This window comes from Astatotilapia calliptera, chromosome 8 (genome assembly GCF_900246225.1).
Source record: "Astatotilapia calliptera chromosome 8, fAstCal1.2, whole genome shotgun sequence".
Lineage (NCBI taxonomy): Eukaryota > Metazoa > Chordata > Actinopteri > Cichliformes > Cichlidae > Astatotilapia > Astatotilapia calliptera.
The window spans coordinates 9,922,738-9,939,529 of NC_039309.1; the positions used below are offsets into that span (position 1 = coordinate 9,922,738).

At 38.4% G+C, this 16,792-nt stretch overlaps 2 protein-coding genes across 2 annotated transcripts in view; one reads left to right on the plus strand and one right to left on the minus strand.

The window, feature by feature from the left end:
* Nucleotides 1-5,697: 5,697 nt before the first annotated feature.
* On the plus strand, nt 5,698-11,424 carry chac2 (ChaC, cation transport regulator homolog 2 (E. coli)). Its single transcript, XM_026178403.1, has 3 exons — nt 5,698-6,042; nt 7,338-7,373; nt 9,540-11,424. Exons 1-3 carry the CDS (start codon nt 5,908-5,910, stop codon nt 9,936-9,938), a joined length of 570 nt encoding a protein of 189 aa, XP_026034188.1. The 5' UTR covers nt 5,698-5,907; the 3' UTR covers nt 9,939-11,424.
* A 2,546-nt stretch (nt 11,425-13,970) lies between these two features.
* The window catches only part of psme4b (proteasome activator subunit 4b), a 44,357-nt gene continuing 41,535 nt past the window's right edge, over nt 13,971-16,792 (minus strand). Inside the window, exon 47 of the mRNA XM_026178405.1 lies at nt 13,971-14,542. Within this exon, the coding sequence (XP_026034190.1) occupies nt 14,408-14,542 (135 nt within the window). The 3' untranslated portion in view covers nt 13,971-14,407. The remainder of the gene's footprint in view (nt 14,543-16,792) is intronic.

Sequence of the window (16,792 nt, forward strand, 5' to 3'; positions counted from 1 at the left end):
ACAGAAACATTGATCTCCTCAGAGAAAATAAGCCTTTTTTTTTTATACCAGATTTACCCGCTAGCTAATTTCCATCTGCAGTCAGCAGACAGGTACACAGCTCCATACAGCTACACATGCAGTATAACACGTTTTATCAGCCACTCCTTAAAGCCGTAATTTTCTTAGAGGTTTTATCAATAAGTGAAAAAAAGAGTAGCTTTAGTAGTTCTGTTCATTTTTTCTTACTTACCTTACACTTCACCTTGCTATTAACTAGATTTGTCCCCTCGTGTCTTAAGAAGTGTCTTAATTCCACCTTTGGCATAGATTCAACAAGGTGCTAGGAGAGTGTTGGTGACTGTGAAGGCAATTTGAATCCAGTGAACTCATTGTTATGTTCAAAAAAACTAGTGTGAGATGACTTGATCTTTGTGACATGGCGCATTATCCTTCTGGAAGTAGCCATTGGAAGATGGGTTCAGTGTGGTCACAAAGAGATTAAGATGGTCAGCAGGAGTTTCTACTAAGAGGTCCAAAGTGCAAAGCCCAAAGTTATAACAATTGTTTGAATTACTTTTGCCTTTCTATAAGGTTGAAGTAGTCGTGCCATTCTCGCTTTCATCCAGAGAACAACATATTTTCTCTTTTTCGGACTATTCTTTGTGAACCTTAGAGATGGTTGTGTGGGGAAATCCCAGTAGATCAGACCATCAACTATGCCCCATTCAAAGTCACTCAAATAACCTTTCTTCCCAATTCTAATACTCGGTTTGAACTTCAGGAGGTCGTCTTGATCATCTACATACCTAAATGCATGGTGTTACTGTCACGAGAGTCAGGAGCTGAACTAGTGTATCTAATAAAGTGGGTAGTAAAATCACATTACCTCTACATTTAAGAAAATGATAAGAACAAATGACCAATGAAATTCACATGTTGGATTTCTTCAATTTGACACCAAAGAATGATTAAAAATATTTTTTTTTCTAGAAGAAAGACTAGACAGTTGTCAGGCATCTTAAAAACGCCTCTCGGCACTTATTTGGGCAGTAGTTTTGAAGGATTTATTTCATTTCAGAGCACCTATAGAAAAAACAGACAAATGTGAGCGAATGCCACATAAAAACTTTGCCCTGAAGTAAAGTTTAAAGAGCTTTGTATCCCATGGAAGATACAGTCCTACCACAACGTGCTGTTTTGGAATTTGCTCTTAAATTCCAGTTCAGAAATCTTCATCTCTCTCTTACAACATTGTTTATGTAAGTAATTCTCTCTCCCTAGTTAGAAAAAAACTGTTGGTAACTGGATGGTATATTTATTGTAAAAAAAATAAAAACTCTTGAGTGCAAATTAATAAAGCTGGCCAGAATCTCTCACACAGTATTAAAATCTCTTTGCTAGAACACACAAAATCAAAAGAAGTCCTGAATGCTGAGAGCTCCATTTAACAAAGAACAGCAGTGAAAGAGGCCTCTTAAATAGAAAGAGGCCTTGGCACAAAATACAAAGGACTAAGATGGCAACAGACACATTTTCCTGGATTTTTCGTCTGAACAAGAAAACCCACTCAGAGCTGGAAAGACAGTACGAGTAAATAGACCATGGGGAGCGTAACTCGTCTTAAAGGAGCACTCCTGTAATTTGGTGATGTGCCCCCCTAAAGCTGAGACACTCACAAGTCACAGATTTTTTTAAAAGTAAGTAAAACAGAGCCTCATATACAATATTCTAAATTTCAGTCCCCAATTCACCATGAGAAATGAATACAAATGCCCCAAAATTTCAACTGCCATGCTTTTATGATTTCTAACGCAAGCTTTCTAGTCAACAAGTCCTTCGAATTAAATGTCAAACTACATCATCAGTTCATAACCTACAGCAAAGAAAAGCTCTTTGTTCTGATATTTCCAAGGAAAGGATAACATCAGTAAATTAGGATTCACAGTGTATTGAACCTCTTTTACACGACTACAACATCAAATGTGAGGTCAGGGAAAAACTGGTGGTTATGAGGTTAAAGGAAACCAGTGCTCTCTGTCAGTTGTCAAGCATGATACAGTCTGATCCATCCACATAGATTCAACCTGATGTGGCATTATCTGATTTACCCCTTGGTGTGTTTGCTACATGTTTTTCAGTAGGGTTCATCATGTCAAGGAAACTGACCCAGGCAGGTTGAATTTTTGCGAGCGAGCACAATTTTGAGAGCAAAAAAACGATCAAATAACACAATTCTGATTCAAATGCAGTCTTCCAACGTGAAAGTGGGCTTGCAAAAATGAACAAAATTCAGAGGGAAATGATCGAGTAAAGAACTATCTTGGCCACCTCCCTGTCGAATAAACAGAATACTCTGCAGGAGGAGAACAGGAAGGTTTAGGAGCAGCTCTGCATTTGGAGAGGGAACACAAAGAGAGGAGGAGCACGGGGAGAAGGAGACTGAGAGGAAATGCTTGTCAGAGAAGAAGAAAGCCTAAGAGAATCAAATTGATGTAACGTGTATGGAGAAACTGGGAGAAGAAATAACACAGAGTGAAGCTGTGCATGCATAGCCACCTACATACCAGCACAGAATGATTGTTCTGCAATGATGACATATTTGCTTTGATTATCTTGTTGACATAATGAGTCTTTTGATTAAATCTGGAATAAAGGGTGGATTACTGTAGATTTAATTTATAAGATATGTAATGTTTATGCTCTGTACTAGAATGTGTTAAAGGGGAAAATGGGTTTCAGATTGGTACTGATTAGATAGAGGAACAGAACGTTTACACTAAACGCTATTTCCAGTCATTTCTCATGCGTTATCTTCACATTCGCTACAACATCTTTGTTTACCATCTACCAAACAGGACACAACAAATTCACCTAGAGAGGAAATGCATGTGTTTTCTTTAGTCGAGTAAATAAAACATGTTCTTCATTATGAAAAAAGAATTAGCTTCTTTTCTTAGAACACAAACACGATGCAGAACAAACTGTTTAGACTTGCCTAAATGTCTATGTTGTTTGTCACTGGAATACAAAGGTAACAAACAACGAGAACTAACACAAGTAAATATTTTCTACGGCACGTAGCTTTGCAGGTAATTGAATGTTTATTTATAATTTTTCCAGTGACTTCGGTCGGGCATCTTTACAGCTGTCTATCTCCAGTGCAGCACACGCAGCTCTCCCGTCAGGTCCTGGCATCTAACTCTAATAGGGAAGGCGTGATTATACGATGGAAATCAGCTGTGTTGGTCTTCCGCTGACACCAAACCCCGAACCCACTGCTCCACCCCTCCCCTGCTGCTGTGCCACAAACCACACCTCGCCACACTAATAAAAGTGTCAAAGATAGATACAGCATAGAGATACAGTTTGCAAGTTATTTGTGGCATTGATTCACAGTCGCCTTGTTGATGTCAAATATTAGAGGAGATTAGCTAGACTACTTTGAACTAAGAACTAAGAAGAATCTTAAATATCTTAAATATCTTAAATAGCCACTTGTTTTAACTGAGGAAAGCAGAAGAGCACCTCTGAACCTCGAAGCAAGTGGACTACATCAACAGCAGAAAACCACATGGGTGCTCACCAAAACTGGATAAAAGAACACTGAAAATATGGTAAATGGCCTGTATTTGTATAGCGCTTTACTAGTCCCTAAGGACCCCAAAGCACTTTTTGCAACCAGTCATCCACCCATTCACACACTGGTGATGGCAAGCTACATTGTAGCCACAGCCACCCTGGGGCACACTGACAGAGGCGAGGCTGCCGGACACTGGCGCCACCGGGCCCTCTGACCACCACCAGTAGGAAACGGGTGAAGTGTCTTGCCCAAGGACATAAGACTGTCCAAGCCGGGGCTCGAACCGGCAACCTTCCGATTACAAGGCGAACTCCCAACTCTTGAGCCACAATCGCCCCAAATATATGTTTGCTGTTGTGATGAATCTCCATTTCTCTGCAACATTTGGATAGTAGGGTCTGAACTTTCTGTAAGTAACATGAAAGCATAGATCAATCCGGTGGTGTAACGGTGTGGAGGATATTTTCTTGACAAAATTTGGACCCCTTAGTACCAATCAAGCATTGTTTAAACCCCACAGCCTGCCTAAGTATTGTAGCTAACTATACCCATCTCTTTATAATCACAATGTACCCATCGTCCGATAGCCGCTTCCATCTTGATAACACACCATGTGACAATCCAGTCCAGTCATCTCAAACTGATTTCTTGACCATGTCAGGGATATGAGCTAACAAATCTGCAGCAGCTGTGTGAAACTATCATGTCATTATGGACTCACTGAGAGATATTTCCAGCACCTTGCTGAATCTGTGCCACAAAGAATTAGAGGCATTTTTGAAGTCAAAGAGGAGTCCATTCAATACTTCCAAGGAGTGCTTAAATCGCAGATGAGTGTAAATACCTCAATTCACATGGTGCATTTACAAAACAACATACTTTAATTATAAAAGTAAAAGATAACATGCGGGGGGCTAAAAAGCAAAAAGAATATGTTTTTGAGTAGATGGCAACAGGTTTTATGACCAACACAGTTACTGTTTCCATTTTTTTTTTTCCAGTTTAGAGCTGACTTCTGATCTTCTGTCACTCAGCGATCAGCTCAGCTACCCCAAGTTTGGCTTTGGTTTCTTGAATAAGGGTATCTAAATGGTGGATATTTCCTCAGCTACCACAGCTGGGGATTTCAGCTATTGAGCTGCATCTCCAAACTGGAGTCTCAGATAAAAGATTTGCTGACTAGCTGTTCTCAGAGGCAGGGGAATGAGCATGACATTAGAGACCATATTGCTGCTGTCCACTTAATTTGGTTCTGAATCAGTGCTCTCACGGCATACATGAAAGAAGCGTGCCATGACACACTGTGGGAAATAGAAACTCAGCACCCCCTGGTGTCAGGATGAAAGCCCTGTGTTATCTGTCCCAGCTCATGTTTGGAAAAAAGGCCACACAAAAGAAGAAATGAGCTGAAAAGAAATCATGAGAGCCATAGCCTAAAATAAAATAATCTTGTAGGGGTTTAGGGTACATCGGGTAATAGGTGAACCCAACATTCGAGAAAAGACGAGATTTAAAAAAATAAAAACAAAGAAGGAAACAAAAGTTTTGTATGTTATTAAGAGTTAATTGTGACTTTTTTTTGACAAGAAAAGGTCACATTAACACATCCATTAATCGTTAACGTCCACGATTAATATCATACAATAGTAGACTAATCTAATAATATTTCTGTCTTGTTTGTTTTATTTTTTAGTTAAAAAAATAAAGTTTGTTGAAATAAATTGATGTGAACCTAAACTAAATTTATCCCACTGTACTGAACGGTAACAAGGAAGTCATGGACATATTCAAACTACTTATTACAAAATTATAATCTCTTGCTATTTAGACATACATCACGATGACAGCGTTTCTTGCTTATCTGTACCGTTTGGCCTAACTAAAACCAGCACAGAAATAGCTACAAACATCCGGAATTGTGGCTTCACCTTCAAATTAAAAGCAGGTGGCCCGAAAGCATTTGCAAGAAAGTGATACGGCATATGCTGTAAGCACAACACGGTGCGAAAAGAATGGGTATCATTTGATTCAACAACCGAAAAGTCATAATTTAGCTTTCTTGGCCAAAAATGTGCAGATTCTCCAGAATTGTCATTTAAACTGAAAGGTATTTAGTGGAAGTGAAGGAACTTACGTAATCCGTATTACTTGACAGTTTGTCCGCTGAACACGGAACCGGTGCTTCAAGCACGTTTTCCTGTTTTTAGATATCACCTTTACTCATACAGGTGAACACGTCAGCTTTTATAATGCTGTAGCTCTTGTTATAAGTCGTAGGCGTCGCGATTACAGGTGACTATTTCGTCCAGCTCACCCGTCCTTTTCTGTTAGCCTAACCTCTCATCATGTGGGTGTTCGGTTACGGCTCACTGATATGGAAAGTAGATTTTCCTTACGAGGAAAAGAGAATTGGGTACATAAAAGGCTTCAGTCGCCGGTTTTGGCAAGGCAGTACCGACCATCGAGGTGTACCGGGTAAGGTGAGTATACCTTGCTGGCTTTGGGAACTGATTCATAGCGGCCAGAATGAAAAAAGTACTACCTGATGCAATGTTGCTACAGTGTGTTTTAGTGCACGGCAGACATTACTGAAGACACTTCACTTCGGCTTATATTATTACAAAGTTAACGCCTTTATGTCCTAACCTTTATTCCTTATAAATGGGCTAGATGTTGCCCTTTAATATTTAAATCCATGTTAGCAATATTCCCCCTAATATGGCGATTTATAGACTCCTGTAATCTTATATCGGATTAAAACCACAACTTTTCTTTGTTTGCCCAGCTTTAGAAAACGTATTCATTTTCTAATGTAATTCTAATTTTATCCACTCTTTTTCTCCTGGTCTGCCAAGCGCTGCCAATCAATACGTGTCCACCTCACAGTCTGGCAACCACTGCATTATAAAGTGTACAGGTGATATTATACAGTGGAGGAAATAATTGTTTGTTTTTCTGCTGAATTTGTAATTTTGATCACACACAACGGAATAAACAGTCTCGAACTGTTTACGGTGAGATGCAGAATATCAACCAGAAATTCAGAAGTAAAAGCTATAAATTCATTTGCATGTCATTGATTGAAAGAAGTATTTCATCGCCAAGCAAAACATGCCTTAGTACTTGGCAACTTGAAACTTCAGTTCCCCCCACAGATTTTCTATAGGGTGATTGATAATCTTTTTATTTCCTTCATTTCCAAATAATGTCACCAAAAGTTGTCACCTTCTCACCAAACCTACTGTTGATTGACTTGCAGTCCATTACAGCTTTGTGGAGATTTACATTCTTATCCAGCTCTTAGGTCTTGCCTATGGAGGTAGAGAGGTTGGGATGGAAAAACCCGATTTTATGGACAAGCATGCTTTACAAATATAACTTGAAATCAAGCGCATCTGTAATCGATTGATTGTAATCTGTGTACCACATGAACACAGAATTCTGGCTAGATTATAGGAGATCAAATACTTATTTAACTCAGTGACATGCAAATCAATTTATAGTGTTTATGTAATATGCTTTTTTCCTGGACTTTTGGTTGATATTCTGTCTCTCTCCATTAAAATGAAACTACCATAAAAACCAATTAATGAAAATTTAACCAATTTCTCTGTAAGTGAGCAACATTACAAATTCAACAGGGGATCAAATAATTATTTCCCCCACCGTGCCTGTAACCTTTCAGAAAGATCCCATTTCCTGCAATATGTGTGCTAACCAACTTGCAATTTAATGACAAAGCCATTTATTATGTGTGTTTGTGTGTTCTTTGCAGCCTGGCCGGGTTGTGACACTCGTAGAGAATCCTGAGGTGAGTTATACCCCCTTTCTTAACATCAGGGTGCAATAACAATTTCTTTGTAGTGTGCCCATGACGTATTCCTTTATTAATCAGTCAGTATTAAAAAGTCTTTATGATGTCAGAAAGAAATAATTTGTGATTCCAACCACAAATTCAATTAATAGCTTGACAGATGAGCAGAACCATTCATTATCAAAAATTAATGGAAACGAAAGAAACGATAATAGAAAAGAAGAAATTATATTGGTCATATTCTTGATGTTTTTCCATAAATACGGACTACATACTCAAAATAGCCCCCATTTGTTTGTTCTTTCCTTCATTGACTGGTAACTTCATTACATAATAGGTACAAGACGTATGCCTTTATTGTCATCACTTTGATGTTTGCATTGCAGGAAGCAAACAAAATTACATGTTATTTACACAGTAATGAGAGATTATTACTACCTGATGGTCATAATCCACCTACCTTGTTATGTATTCTTGTTTTATTGGCTATAATTAAGACAAGAGTTGGAGTGTGAAGGCGATCAGTGTACAAAGCTGCACAAATTGGATTCCACTTCAGAGAGAACTTTTTGTGTTCACTTACATACATAGAAAGTGCTATACTTTAATTATAAACAGTTTTGCAGAGTTTCGTGCTTTTACAAGGCAGACAGGAGTGAAAACGGCGCAGGAAAGAAGACTGTCTATAAACCTCTTATAGACAGTACTGTACAAAAGTCTTGAGTGACCCCTCATTTTTTTATGTTGCTAGGAAAATGGGAAAGAGACTTCTGGAATAGTTCTCCAGATGTCTAAAGATGTTTCAGAAGTCTTTTTTTTGGATGTTGGCTGCCTTTTGTTCTGTTCTCTGTCAAGGTGATCCCACTCTGCTTTAATAATCTTGAGGTCTAGGCTCTGGGGAGGCCAATCCATGTCTAATAGTGTTCCAGTGGCAGTCTGTTGCCAAATGCTTCCCAGATAGTGTTTTTATGTTGGATCAAAGTCTGACTGTACTTTTCAATGCTTATTATTACATAATTTTGATAAGATACCCAGTACCACTGGCTGAAATGCAGCCCCAAACCACAACTAAGCCGTGTTTCACAGATGCCAACAGATACTCAATGTTGTACCTCTCTCCTGACCATGTCTGTACTTACTAAAGGCAATTTGAACAATCCAGTTTCGGTGCGACAACCAAACAAATAAAATAAAACAACAATCTCTGAAAATGATCAACGACTGGAATGAAAATGAGTGAAAAAGCAGCCAATGTCTAGAAGGAATAAAGATTCAATCAATCAATCAATCAATCAATCAAGGAAAAAGTTTGAAAGACTTCAGAAAGCCTGAAGAACTGTTGCTCAAGAGGTCTTTAAAAAAGAACTTGAAAGTCTGACTTCTTAAAAGCAAAATGTCTAAAAATGAGGAGTGGCTTGAGGATTTTGCACAGTACTGTAGTATGAGTTGTGATGTAGTAAAGCATGGCAGGAATTCGTTTTTAGAATTGACTGATAAGTGTGATAAGTTTGAAATAAATGCTGAAAACTATCAATTATAGTTTCTTGAAGTCCAAGGTAAAGTCCTTGGATGTTTGCAAACATAAAATACAATAAGAAATACTCACAGCGTAGAAGCAAGAGAGTAATTGATTATAATAATTTTCTGGGTGTGAGTATGGTTAGTGTTTTTGAACATAACATTGGTTATGTCAGTTATTTTTATTTTGACTTTTATTGTGACTTTAGACAAGGTGATTATATATCATCATTTATCAAATGTAAATACTAATACATTTACCGGACACTTTATTAAGGACATGGGCATTGGTAGTGGTTGGAACCCTTTTTGCACTGCCTTAATTCTTCAAGGCATACATTCAAAAGGGCTCTGGAAACATTCCTCTAACATTTTGGTCCACACTGACATATTTTCTCTGTTTTGAACTATTGTCTATAAACCCTAGAGGTCGTTGTGTGAGAAAATCCCAGTAGATCAGCAGTTTCTGAAATACTCAGACCAGTAAGTTTGAAATTCAGTAGGTATTCTTGTCTACCATGTCTACATTCTTAAATGCACTGAGATGCTGCCACCAATTAGATTTGTGTGAAGAAGCAGTTGAACAGGTGTACCTAAGAAAATGTCATCAGGTTATGGACCTCTAAGCCATTTTGCTTTCCTCAGGGGTGTGTTTGGGGTGTTGCCTACAAACTGCCGACTGGCCGGGAGGAAGAAGTGAAGCGCTACCTCGACTACCGAGAAAAAGGTGGTTATCAGGTCGTCACGGTGACCTTTCACCCCCGTCCATCACTCACTTGCTCGCCAAGCCAGACGCTGATCTACATCGGCTCCAAGGACAATCCCAACTACCTCGGCCCCGCACCCCTGGAGGAGATCGCCATTCAGATCATCAACTCTACCGGTCCAAGCGGGAAAAATACAGAGTACCTGTTTCAGCTGGCTGACGCCGTGAGGACTTTTCTGCCTGAGGACTCAGACACACATCTGTTTTCTCTTGAAACTTTAGTAAGAGAGAGGCTAGAAAACGGACAGAAAAATTCAGTAACAGCAGTTGATTTTTAAAAAATGTCTATATTGGGCTGGGTTCGTCACATGATCTCAGGGTTTAAGGTAAACTTGTCCAATAAAGATGTTTGTTACATGTAGGATGGGACATGTTGACCTCATTAGTTGACTAAATAATGTTATTTTGTTCAGGATTTCAGTGCAAATAAATATCCACTAAAAGCTGCTTCAAAGTAATAACACATAAACTGGTATAGAAAACATAAATTACCAAAAATGTACAGATCGCAAGTTAAGTTTCAATATAAATCCCTACAGAACAGTTTCAATATATATGGTTTAAATATAGGTATTTAATATCTGGCGTTGACTAGCCAAGATGAGAAAGAATTGCTAATGTTATTGCATATTAGTTATTAAACATTTAACACTCAAATCTGAGCTGCTTCATGTCTGGTTTAACGTTTATTAAATATAGAGCTAAAAGTCTTGAGCCAACCCTCATTTCTTTATATTTTGTTAAGAAAATGGGGAAATGGGTACAGCGATTTATTGAAATATGGAAATATACTATGGGATGTAAAAGCAGAGTATAATTCTATAAAGCTTGAAAGTCAATATTCAACATGACTGAACTCTTAGGCAAGCTCGTCATTTCTTTAAGCATTCTTCAGGAATAGTTCTCTGAGCTTGTTGAAGGACATTTAAAGCTCTTCTCTGGATGTTGGCTGCCTTTTGTTTTATTCTGTGTCAAGCTGATCTCACACTGCTAGAGGCCAGTCTAGCAGTGTGAGATCATTAAAATGAAGCTATTACCGCATGATGGATATGAGAATATATCAGATTTTTTTCCTATATCTTAAGACATGACTTTCAGATACTGTTTATCTGCTGTAGATATTTTGTCTTTTCTCCTCAAGTTGTCCAGTTTCCCTCAAATGATAGGACACACTGCACATTCATGACAAGCTATGCCAAGTTTTCAGCTAATAGCGCTTTGGAAATCACCTTGCTGGTGCTCTTTTATTCCTCTAAAAATGGTCAGGTACAAGGACTGGACTTAAAGTGAGTGAAAGAGCAGCCCATGTCCAAAGAACAAGGCTTTTAGAGAACTACTGCTCAAGCTCACTTTAAAGAATTTGAAGAAAATCTGGCTCCTTGGAAGTAAAATGTAAAGAAATTAGGGTTGGCACATGTTTTTTGCACACTCTAGCTCTAAGTTGGTTTCATAATCAGACACAAAAACAATGACAGATGCAGCTGCAAATTAAGTGCTAATTAACCTTTGTTAGCATGGTAAACACTGTAAACATTTCACTTTAGAACTTTAGAAACATCAGCACCGTTAGTACTGTCACCGTGAGCATGTTAATGTTAGTGTTCAGCTCAATGCACTGCTGTGACAAATGACAGCCTTTCATTGTCAGTGTAGGCTTTTCTTTTCTGTCTTGCTATGGTTAGTCTAATGTGTTCCTGAAGTATTCTACTGAACCGTTTATTAAAAAATAAAACCTTATTGCAATTAAAATATAATGACGCCCCAGTTATTTTTCCTTGTTTTTTTTTAGTAACTTTAATAAAATAAATCTAAAACTTGACAAATCGGTTGAAACGCTGTAATAAATACAGCTAAAAAAATTGTCCAATCTGGTAATGCAGCTTTTCTAAATACAGCCTATCTCTCTTCCTGCTATGATGAAGTAGTTGTCATGAAAATCACTTTAAGCAAACACACATTGTTTAGTCTAACCTTTACTTACTCTGTGTCAAGATTAGTAGTTCTAGCACAGGGGAGCCGGCATCGGCTGCTTCTCATTCTGCCTGCCTCCGTCTCAGCACAGTAAACACATCAAATTCAACACGACTGCATCAGAAAAACATCAACAAGCAGAATAAAAGAGTGACAGCTCGAACTGTGATTCCATCTTTAACACACACACACACACACTCAGTGGGACACAAGTGGCTATTTCTTCTGCTACATCAACCTACCTTTGCTTACTTTACAGTCATAATGTTACAGTCTTTAGCGTACTGTGGACATAAAAAAATGAGTATCATCAGAAGCAATACTGAGGTAGGCTGCAGGTTTCAAACAATGCTCAGTTGGCAGTAAGGGGCCCAAAGTGTGCCATGAAAATATCCCTCAAACCATTGCACCACCACCTGAACCCCTGATATAAGGCAGAATAGATCCAAGCTTTCATGTAGTTTACATTAGACCCTACTATCCAAAAAAGCAGAAAAAGACTCATCAGATCAGGCAATATTTCCAAACTTCTGCTGTCCAATTTTGGAGAGCCCATGCAAATTGTGGCCTCAATTTCCTCTTCTTAGATGACAGGAGTGGCACCTGGTGTGGTCTTCTGGTCCTGTAACCTATGGACTTCAAGGTCCGACGTGTTGTGTGTTCAGAGATGCTCTCCTCCTTACTGTGGTTGTACTGAGTTGTTATTTGAGTTACTATGTCTTCCTACCAGCTCAAAGCTGTCTCCTCTGACCTCTAGCATCAACAAAGCATTTTCACTGAGAGATCTGCTGCTCACTGGATATTTTGTTTTTGTACCTGTCTCTGTAAACCCTACAGATGGCTGTGTAGGGATTCCCAGTAGATCAGCAGTTTCTGAAATACTAAGACATACAACTATGTTCAGAGTCACTAAAATAACCATTTTCCCCCCATGCTGGTTCTCAGTTTGAAATTCAGCAGTCCTTCTTGACCATGTCTGCATGCTAAACTCAGTTGCTGCCATGTGACTGGCTGATTAGATATTTATGTTAATAAGCTATTGAACAAGCGAACCTAATGAAGTAGCCAGTGAGTAAATATATCCTGATGGACTGGTGATCTGTCCACTGTTTACCCTCCTTCTCACCCAATTTAAAGCTAGAATAGGCTCTAGTCCCTCACAACCCTGACATAGATGAGGGGTTAAGAAAACAGATGGATAATTATTAATATATAATCTATGAAAATAAGTCAAAACACAAAGTTTAGACACTTAAGTTTTTCGAGCATTCAACTGTAGAATATATTTCAAGTTTTAGCACTAAAAGCTTTTTGACATTGTGCATTCAAAAAAACAAAAAAACAAAAACCCTGCTCTTTTCATGTCTTAATCTAAATCTAAATGACTCCTGTGCGACATACAGGAACTTGTTAAAACTCAGACCTGAGATTTTACTAGGCTGCAGCAGTAAAAGGGGTCTAGCTACGCTGGTGCTAATGTGCACAGGCTCTAGTAACAGGGCGCAGTGGCACAAAACTATCCTCGCAAGAAGAAGCTTTTATGTTTGAGCTCTGCACAGAATGAAGTGTACTGCTATGTGACATGGCTGTACAGAGATAAACAGCTGGTGCTTTATACAGTCAGCCAACCCTGCAAACATGCAACACTCAAAAAGAAGCACCACACTTTACAAATAATGCATTTATTTCACAGGACACGGTAAATTCTCAGTGCAGAACTAATGCAGAACATGACAAAATGTGGCCTATAGAAATATGACACCATTGTTACTGCAGGTCACAGATTTTTATGATCTAATATGATATATACAATTTTTATTTCTTCTTTTTATTTATATAAATGATATAATTAATGTCAATATGAGGTATTATATATCATGAATGCTTTAAGATAGCTTTATAAGTGTTGGATACAATATAGCTGTAGAAATACAACAACGATAATTTTTAGATTACAATTTCACAAATATTTTCTGAATATATTGCATACATCCATCCATTCGCTTATCCTTTTCAGGGTCGCTGGAGCCTATCCCAGCTGTCATAGGGCAAGAGGCAGGGTACACCCTGGACAGGTCGCCAGTCTGTCGCAGGGCTAACACACAAGGACAGACAACCATTCACACTCACACCTAGTGGCAATTTGGATTATCCAATTAACCTATCCCCACAAGCTGCATGTCTTTGGACGGTGGGAGGAAGCCGGAGTACCCGGAGAGAACCCACGCAAACACGGGGAGAACATGCAAACTCCACACAGAAAGACCCCGGCCTGATGGTGGAATTGAACTCAGGACCTTCTTGCTGTGCGGCAACAGTGCTAACCACTGTGCCACCGTGCTGCCTATATTGCATACATTTATATATATTTATAATTTCACACATGAACATTATCATGAAGGAATGTCTTCCTTGTATTTAATAACGTGCACAAGTTAGAACTCTTTTAAAAGTACATACCGGAACAATGATGATTAGCAATAAAAAGACTTTCTCAATATAAACCAAACCTTTCCCTCTAAAGTGGCCACCTTTGACTAAAAATACCATGCTAGTTAAAAATTTGAAACCATTTTGCCCAGGATTGCTTACTTGCTGGGTTTAGTGAAGGCCAACGGTGGCAAGTGAGGTTCCAGCGGGAGAGCGCCCTGCTAGCATTATCAGATATTATTTTACAGGCTGCACAAGACTGGAGTTCCCAGCCGTTGTGTAATTAATTTCTCTGGTAGTGGTCCTACATGGCTTACGAAGACCTGGGAAGGCAGGAAATTTCTGTCTAGGCGTAATAACAGGGTGACACCAGCAGGTCTGTGAGCACGAGCAGCTGATCGTCAGTGAAGCACTGTCGATGCTCCTGCCAGTTGTCGTGGTGAGTACGCCGAAATTCTGACAAGGTCTTCTTCACCGTCATCTTTGGGTAAGAAAATCAAAATCATCATACATAAACATAATCTAGGTGAATGCAGTGTGCACATTTAGAAACAACACCACAAAACACAAGTGAGTTTATCAGCTTTACTGTATTTACTTTATTGGGTTTTTTCCTGCTGTCTTTCATCGAAAACATGGTGGATGCTCATATTAAACCTGTATGAAGACTGAAATCTCTATGATGCAATATTTTTTTCCAATCTTAGCTCTGTATGATATCCTACAGAGCTCTAGTGGCTGGCGCTTTGGCTGTGAACACATGAGACCTGTTCAAACTGCTGTTTTCATGTGAAGGGCAGCCAATCAGAACAAAAATGGCTTAAAGGAGGGAGGAAGGGACCTAAAAGAGTTTGTTTTACACAGAATATGAACTGAGATGCGGCAACAAGGCCACATATATGGTAAATATTTGGTAAATAAGTAATGATCTGAACTATGAATTATGCAAAGCTACTTTTTTAGCATCCGAGAATAAAAATAAACATACATCTTAAGTATCATTTTTAGAGCATGATTCATCACTGCACATTTGGTCCTCTACACGCTAACAAAGCTCAACATCCCATTCATGAAAAAATACAATTATCTGCCTCATTGCTAAAGCCCTGGTGATACATCAGCTGGCTGATATCGACCAATCACAGATAAACTGGTATCTGCTTTTTGTTGACCAATGAAGGTATCATGAAATTAGGGACACGATCACTTATTAGTCTTTTTAAAAGGACACAGCTCAGTCTTCATAATTAAAAAAAGACCAACGAGGGCAGTCTGATGGTACTTATTATTTTCAGAATTTCTATAAAACAAAAAAATCGACTAAAGTAGAAAAATGACGCAGATCAATCCATCATGAATAATAAGCATTAGCTGCAGTCCACTAGTTAGGCGTTTGTATCATATTTAATTTAACAGCATTTTCAGCAGAGTGCTTTTACAGGTTTGGTATGACTAAAATGACTTAAAGGGAGCCAATGTTTCCTCCACTGCTGTGTGCATGTGGGAGAAAGAGAAATACCTGGTGTTCTCATGCCTTCATCTGAGTTCAGTTGAAGTGTTTACATATGCGCAAAAAAATGCTGACTAATAGCTCTGAGTTGTTAAGAGGGCTGAAAGGGACCAAGTGTGAAAGCATCCTAGATTTTTATAGAACACAATGCAGAAAAACATGCCTGGGATCATATAGAAATGGTGCCTTCACACAACACATGCAACAGAGCATACATCCAAGTGTATTAACAAACAGTTACTTTATGAGTAGTTAATAATCTTCCCCTTTTCAATGCAAACAAGTATTTTTTATTAAAAAATATGCAGTATATAGCTCTATGTGGTATATGCAGTCTATATAACTGTTAACTGCTCTGTACCAGAGGCCTGAGAGTTTGTCCGCGTTTGTCTTTTTCCATACACTGGTATGTATAATAAAAAGGTAACAGAATAATTTTTAATCTGGCAACCACAGCAGGGAAAATAGGATTGTTATTTCTCAAGTGTGAATGTAAAGATATTTGGCTTCTAGATAAACAAGATGTAATGCATGATTCAAGGCCAAACTTTTATGTAAACTAATATACATGAGCCCAAAGTGATGTGCTGTTTCTCGGTAGTGGAACAATTCCATTATAGTCTGTAGTAAAGTCCTGCAATAAAAAGAATGTTGATAGCAACTGTTTTTCTTGCTTCATTTGTTTTGAACAGTGAACGCTCATACCCACCCTTGATTACAGCCACTATCTATTACAATGAAGCCTACACTTAAGTTTAAGTACATGAACTGCAAATTCAAAAGTTCCTGTTTTGGCTGGTAAATCCTCTTATCTAGAGACACATAATGTAAAATGCAGATTAGCAGCTGAAAATATTTGCAGCAACGATCTAAACTGTTTACAATAATTAAAAACTAATTTGGAAAAATAATTTATTCATTGCACACTGTTAGAAACTGTTGTTTCTAGTTAGCTAAGAATGAAGTATAAAGTTATTTGGCCAAAGAAGGAAAGTCAGTAATTAATCTGATGATGATGAGATGATAAGAACACCTTCCTGACTTTTTTTTTTTTTACGTGTATTTTACTTGTATCTGTGATTACCTATGTATATGGATGTGGTTCACAGTAGTTTAGTGATTCTGCAGCAATCGTGCTAATTGGCAGCATGACTGTGAGGATGACACTGTGCGGAAAGTTGGTAGCCAAGTTTGCTAGTATAGACTGATAAGTTAGCACTC